Source organism: Abramis brama, assembly GCF_963993115.1.
Source record: "Abramis brama genome assembly, chromosome: 22".
Taxonomy (NCBI): domain Eukaryota; kingdom Metazoa; phylum Chordata; class Actinopteri; order Cypriniformes; family Leuciscidae; genus Abramis; species Abramis brama.
Window position 1 is genome coordinate 34,556,416 of NC_139984.1, and position 7,500 is coordinate 34,563,915.

General features: G+C 46.0%; 1 protein-coding gene across 3 annotated transcripts in view; it reads right to left on the reverse strand.

Moving 5' to 3' along the window:
• Positions 1-1,036: 1,036 nt before the first annotated feature.
• cntrob (centrobin, centrosomal BRCA2 interacting protein) overlaps positions 1,037-7,500 on the reverse strand; it is a 21,364-nt gene continuing 14,900 nt past the window's right edge. The window contains exons 12-19 of one of the 3 annotated variants that reach the window (XM_084098891.1): positions 7,410-7,500; positions 7,189-7,314; positions 6,200-6,347; positions 5,948-6,025; positions 5,743-5,863; positions 4,968-5,377; positions 2,410-2,514; positions 1,037-1,182 (exon numbers count right to left, since the gene is read on the reverse strand). The exon at positions 7,410-7,500 is cut by the window's right edge and continues 43 nt beyond it. In XM_084098891.1, coding sequence (XP_083955017.1) covers positions 1,105-1,182; positions 2,410-2,514; positions 4,968-5,377; positions 5,743-5,863; positions 5,948-6,025; positions 6,200-6,347; positions 7,189-7,314; positions 7,410-7,500 — 1,157 coding nt within the window. In that variant the 3' untranslated portion in view covers positions 1,037-1,104. Of the gene's footprint in view, positions 1,183-2,409; positions 2,515-4,967; positions 5,378-5,742; positions 5,864-5,940; positions 6,026-6,199; positions 6,348-7,188; positions 7,315-7,409 lie in introns of all 3 variants that reach the window. The other 2 variants (XM_084098890.1, XM_084098892.1) reach the window with 2 other exon arrangements.

Sequence of the window (7,500 nt, forward strand, 5' to 3'; positions counted from 1 at the left end):
TCCTGCTGGGCCTGTGATCTCACACACACACACTCTACAGCGCCTCCTGCTGGACCTGTGATCTCACACACACACACTCTACAGCGCCTCCTGCTGGACCTGTGATCTCACACACACACACACACACACACACACACACTCTACAGCGCCTCCTGCTGGACCTGTGATCTCACACACACACACACACACTCTACAGCGCCTCCTGCTGGACCTGTGATCTCACACACACACACACACACACACACACACACATACACTCTACAACGCCTCCTGCTGGACAGCTCAGAGGAACTGCAGAGAGACCTATGATCACACACTTATATACCACTTATTTATATACAAGATTATTTAAAGTTATTTTTTGTATAACATGTATGTTCAAATTGTTGTTTTGCATGTCCTAAATCAGGTTGTAACACTAAATCTTCTAAAGTAATAAAATATTTCTTATTAATTAGAATTAAAGTGTTTCTTTCATTGCCTCAAATGAATGCTTGAGGTTCTGCGGTGTCAGGGTGACGACACACACACTCATCATGAGTGAAAAATACAGAAGCCCTTCAAATGCACTGGATACAAGTCTCTGTCAAACGCCTGAATGCAAATGAACAGCTGAATCTCACGAAACACAGTGACATTAGATATGATGTTTTCACATTTATTAATATTTGCCACAATGTAAAAAACATGAACATGACAAAAACATGCAGCTTCTGTTTCATGAGCTTCACCAACTGGACTGATCAGACGATATTAGTGACTGTTTCCTGATTAGAGGATCTGTGTCAGTCTCTAGTGGATGAAGGTCAGAGTAATCCAGAATCACTGAATCAGATTCAATCATTTACTCTAACATTAACACTAACATTTGCTGTGAAAAAGATCATGTACAGTCAGCACTAACTGTAGTGACAAACACACACTCATAAACACACACGCACACTCAAACACACTTAGTCTCACACTCTCTCACTCATACACAACTCACTCTCTCACACACACACACACACACACTTGAAATGAAAAAACAAAGTGCTTTAAGAATGATGAGTTTTTATTTGAAATATCATAAAGCACATAAATAAATGAGTAAAATGATGAAGTTCATCTCCAGACTCTGTGAGATCCTCCTCTGCGGCCGGAAGATCTTCTGCTCTGAGCGGGACGAGACGAGACGCGCGCCTGAAACACACACACACACACACACACACGCTGACCTTCTGAAACACACTGATCTGCTCAGATCCACAGGATGCTCCGAGCCAATCAGCCGAGCCGCAAACATCATGTGACTGATGAGGTCAATAAATTATAAAAATAAAACAAATAAATATATAATTACAGTAAAATGGTCTATTTAATAAAAATAATAACTTAGTTTTTATTTCGGTGTAAAACTGATTTTTTGTTTTATTGGTTTATTACACGGCTCTGAGGAATACTTGATTCTGATTGGTCAATCGTGGTTTATTATTCACTGAGAACAGAAACGCAGGCTATACACTCGCTATACACTCGCTATACACTCACTATACACTCACTTTTAAAGAGCTGATAAAATATTTCAACTCAAATCAATAATATCGTGTCTAATTATGTATTTATGTGGCAAGTAGGCGTGTAATAAGCAGGATAATGTACATCCAGCCGGTTGTTATCTCAGAATAAACCCCTTCAGGTGTGTGTGTGTGTGTGTGTGTGAGAGAGAGAGTGTGTTATCTCAGAATAAACCCCTTCAGGCTGATGGAAGACCTGATCCTGATCACCCTGTCGGGTTTATTCTGAGATTACAGACACACACACACCTGAAAGGGGTTTATTCTGAGATAACACACTCTCTCTCACACACACACACACACACCTGAAGGGGTTAATTCTGAGATAACACACACACACACCTGAAGGGGTTTATTTTGAGATAACACACACACACACACACAACTGAAAGGGGTTTATTCTGAGATAACACACTCTCTCTCACACACACACACACACACCTGAAGGGGTTTATTCTGAGATAACACACACACACACACACACACCTGAAAGGGGTTTATTCTGAGATAACACACACACACACACACACACACACACACCTGAAGGGGTTTATTCTGAGATAACACACACACACACCTGAAAGGGGTTTATTCTGAGATAACACACACACACACACACACACACCTGAAGGGGTTTATTCTGAGATAACAACCGGTTGGATGAACATTATCACTACATCACAGTTTCTCATGTCTTCATTCATCAGAGCAGACGCAGCATTAGCTGGAAACATCAGCTGTAAATAAACACAGTGCTAAACTTCTCACTCCTTTCCCATGATTCCTCACTCCCCCGTTTGAACAGCTCATCAGATGTAAACACAGATCTGTAACCCGCAGTGAATCTCAGCACCTCTGCTTTGTTGAGCTCGTCTGGTTTCTGCTCGTCAGCTGATTCGGCCTGACGCTGCTCTCTGATTGGCTCGTCCAGGGGGTCGCCGGGGGAACGTTCCAGCAGCTGACACCACAGACAGGAAGAGTGTGTGTGAGAGAGTGTGTGTAGAGCCACGTGTGTGTGAGTGAGCGTGAGTGTGTGTGTGAGCATGTGTGAGTGTACCACAAGACTCAGTACTAGGACCGTTGCTGTTCACTCTGTACATGCTACCCTCACACACACACACACTCTGTACATGCTACCCTCACACACACACACACTCTGTACATGCTACCCACACACACACACTCTGTACATGCTACCCTTAGGAGATATCATTAGGAAGCATGGCATTAGTTTTCACTGTTATGCTGATGATACTCAGCTGTATATTTCTTCAAAATCTAACGAAACTTATCAATTCACTAAATTAACGGAATGCACAGCTGATATAAAAAACTGGATGACTCGTAATTTCCTACGACTAAACTCTGAAAAAACAGAGATTCGAATTATTGGACAAAAAACTTCCTCACGTAATAATCTAGAATACTGTCTAACACTTGATGGCTGCTCTGTCAAGTCCTCGTCGTCGGTCAGGAACCTGGGTGTGTGTGTGTGTGTGTGTGTGTGTGTGCTCTTTGATACCAATCTTTCATTTGAAAGTCACGTGTCTAGTATCTGTAAAACCACATTTTTCCATCTTAAAAATATATCTAAATTACGCCATATGATCTCATTGACAAATGCGGAACAGTTAGTTCATGCGTTCATGAGCTCAAGGCTAGATTACTGTAATGCTCTACTGGGTGGTTGCCCTGCACGCTTAATAAACAAACTACAGCTGGTCCGAAACGCAGCAGCTCGAGTTCTTACCAGAACCAGGAAGTATAAGTTCTGGCTAATCTGGCTGTTCCGGTTCATAATGCTGATGTACTCGTTACATCATAAGCAGAATGGCGTCTACGCTAATATTAGTCTCTGTTTATCCCGAGGTTTACCGCAGTCCGCCGGATCCAGATCTGATGAAGGACTTGCGTCTGGACACACACTCACACTCACACACACACACACACACACACACACACACACACACACACACCAGATCTGATGAAGGACCTGCGCCTGGACACACACACACACACACACACACACCAGATCTGATGAAGGACCTGCGCCTGGACACACACACACACACACACACACACACCAGATCTGATGAAGGACCTGCGCCTGGACACACACTCACACACACACACACACACCAGATCTGATGAAGGACCTGCGCCTGGACACACACACACACACACACACACACACCAGATCTGATGAAGGACCTGCGCCTGGACACACACACACACACACACACACCAGATCTGATGAAGGACCTGCGCCTGGACACACACACACACACACACACACACACCAGATCTGATGAAGGACCTGCGCCTGGACACACACACACACACACACACACACACCAGATCTGATGAAGGACCTGCGCCTGGACACACACACACACACACACACACACACCAGATCTGATGAAGGACCTGCGCCTGGACACACACACACACACACACACACACACCAGATCTGATGAAGGACCTGCGCCTGGACACACACACACACACACACACACCAGATCTGATGAAGGACCTGCGCCTGGACACACACACACACACACACACACTCACCAGATCTGATGAAGGACCTGCGCCTGGACACACACACACACACACACACACACACCAGATCTGATGAAGGACCTGCGCCTGGACACACACTCACACACACACACACCAGATCTGATGAAGGACCTGCGCCTGGACACACACACACACACACACACACCAGATCTGATGAAGGACCTGCGCCTGGACACACACACACACACACACACACACACCAGATCTGATGAAGGACCTGCGCCTGGACACACACTCACACACACACACACACACACACCAGATCTGATGAAGGACCTGCGCCTGGACACACACACACACACACACACACACACCAGATCTGATGAAGGACCTGCGCCTGGACACGATGACACCGCAGTCCTGAAGTGTCACTAGTCTCTCCCCTGTAAAGGCCTCCTTCACCTCTGTACAGATAAAACGGTGTCAACATAGTTCCTGTTCACATGGATACTCGGAAGCGATAAATAATTCTGTGAACGAGCGGCTGGAGCGCGTTAAGGGTTTTCTGTTATAACGGTGTCGTGTTAGCAGTCGCTAAGTTAATAACTAATGATCTTTACAACGGAAGTGAATCAATCAAAACTAACTTTATCTGGACAATAACTTTATTCTAGATCTGCTGTAAAGCCTAAACAATCTCTGTTACTGTAATCTCCTGTTATCACTGTAAAGCTGCTGTGAAACTCTATATTGTTAAAGCGCTGTATAGATGAAGGAGACTTGACTTGTGTGTGTGTGTGAGCATGAAAGTGTGTGTGTGTGTGAGCGTGAAAGTGTGTGTGAGCATGTGTGTGTACCTGTGTGAGAGAGTGTGTGTGTGTGTTGTACCTTTGACACGTAATACTGCAGCTCACTCTGTCGGTCTTCATTAAAAGAGGAAACTCTAGTCCTGCTGGGCGGGGCTTCATCTCTGATGGGCGGGGCTTCATCTCTGACGGGCGGAGCTTTGTATCTACTGGGCGGAGCTTGATCTCTGATGGACGGGGCTTCATCTATGATGGGCAGAGCTTTGTATCTACTGGGCGGAGCTTGATCTCTGATGGGTGTGGCCTTCTCTGCATCGCTACAGTATATCCGCCCAGAAGTCCCACCCCTCTCCTGCCCACTGTCTGCGTCAGAGCTGTGATTGATCCGGGTGTCTGTGGGGGCGTGGCTCAGCTTCAGGTTGGTTTGAGTTTCTCTCGTCTCTTCCTCTGTGAACACAGGCCTGACCCACAATGCACTGCAGTCACTGAGCGCTACAACACACACACACACACACAGTGGATGGATGGGAAATTAAAGAAATAAAAAATGCCCCTGTATAGGTTATTCTTTAATATATATTCCTTAAATTATTATATACTAATTGTTATATTATTATATATGTTTATGAGTGATATTTGTATATAGATATATATTTTGGGGATATTTAATTTTATTCTATCAATCAATAAATTCCACTAGAAACAAACCTTGTTTGTATTATTTTATTTTAATTTAATACTGTGAAGCTGCTTTGATACAATCTGTATTGTGAAAAGCGCTATACAAATATACTTGATTTGATTTACTCGATTTGTATTCAGTGATATATTTAACCGTTCCCAGTGTGTTGGTGTACCGGTGAGACTGCTGTGCTCCAGCTGAGGCTCCAGCGGAGAGAAAGAAGAGCTGCAGTTCATCACACTGGTCTCTCGCTCCTTCTCTCGGGACAGACGCAGAACCACGGCCTGAGGAGCTGAACACACAAGAACTAAACTAGCAACAACTGATCAAACTTTTTCCACATATATTTGTCCATGAAAGAGAGACTGATCACCTGACACGCGTGTGTCACTCTGAGGAGGAGAAGAGGAAGATGTGGGCGTTTCCCACTGATGGACAGGCGACAGGACACTCTCCATCTACACACACACACACACACACTATTATGATTACGGCCTAACACACATACACACACACACACACACACACACAAACAAACACAAACTCACTCTCACTCGCTCACTCTCTCTCTCTCTCTTGCACTATAATGATCGGCTAGATTATGAGGACTGGCTCTATAATGAATGCTATACCTGCTCCTGATTGGTCAACAGCCTCAAAGCCTCCGCCCAATGGGAGCGCATCATTCCCTGTAGGCGGGACACAAGCTCCTCCCTCTGAGTCTCCAGCTTCCTTTTAGACACTGCCATGGAGAGAAGCTCCTCCTGCATCTCTGACAGTCTACACACACACACACACACAGTTAGAGATCTACACTCACACGCATAAACAACATAACACACATTATTATGATTACGGCCTAACACACTCACTCACTCACTCACACACTCGCTCACACGCTCACACGCTCACACGCTCACACGCTCACTCGCTCACTCACTCACTCACTCACTCACTGGCTCACACTCATTCACTCACTCGCACGCTCACTCACTCGCTCGCTCACTCACTCACTCACACGCTCACTCACTCACTCACTCACTCACTCACTCACGCGCTCACTCGCTCACTCACTCACTCACGCGCTCACTCGCTCACTCACTCACGCGCTCACTCGCTCACTCACTCACTCACGCGCTCACTCGCTCACTCACTCACTCACGCGCTCGCTCACTCACTCACGCGCTCGCTCACTCACTCACACACACTCACTGACTCACTCGCTCACACTCACTCACTCGCACGCTCGCTCACTCACACGCTCACTCACTCACTCACACGCTCACTCACTCACTCACACGCTCACTCACTCACTCACTCACTCACTCACTCACTCACTCACTCACTCACTCACTCACTCACTCACACTCGCTCACTCACACACTCACTCACATGCTTGCTTGCTCGCTCACACTCACTCACTCACTCACTCACACGCTCGCTCACTCACATGCTCACTCACTCACACGCTCACACACACAGTTAGAGATCTACACTCACACACATGCATAAACAACATAACACACATTATTATGATTACGGCCTAACACACTCACTCACTCACCACACACACTCAATCAGTCACTCTCTCAGTCTCACACACACACAGAGAGAGTCGTACTTGTGTTGGTAAGTGTGTGTGAGCTGCTGCAGTTTGTCGTCTCTCTCCTGTAACTGTGTTGTGAAGTGATCCAGGTTGGCCGCCAGCTCTCGCTCGTGCCGCGCACTCAGATCCAACAACTGCTTCCTGCAACACGTGTGCACACACACACACACACACACACAGTTACATAACGGCGTTTACCCTGAGCTACTGATGTTTCTCTCCAGTGATGTGTGTACCTGTGTTGTTGCCGTAGTTGTGTGTTGTGTGTGGCGTTCTCCTCCTGTAAAGCGGTCAGTTTTTCAGTGAGCTGCTGTTCCAACGACAGAC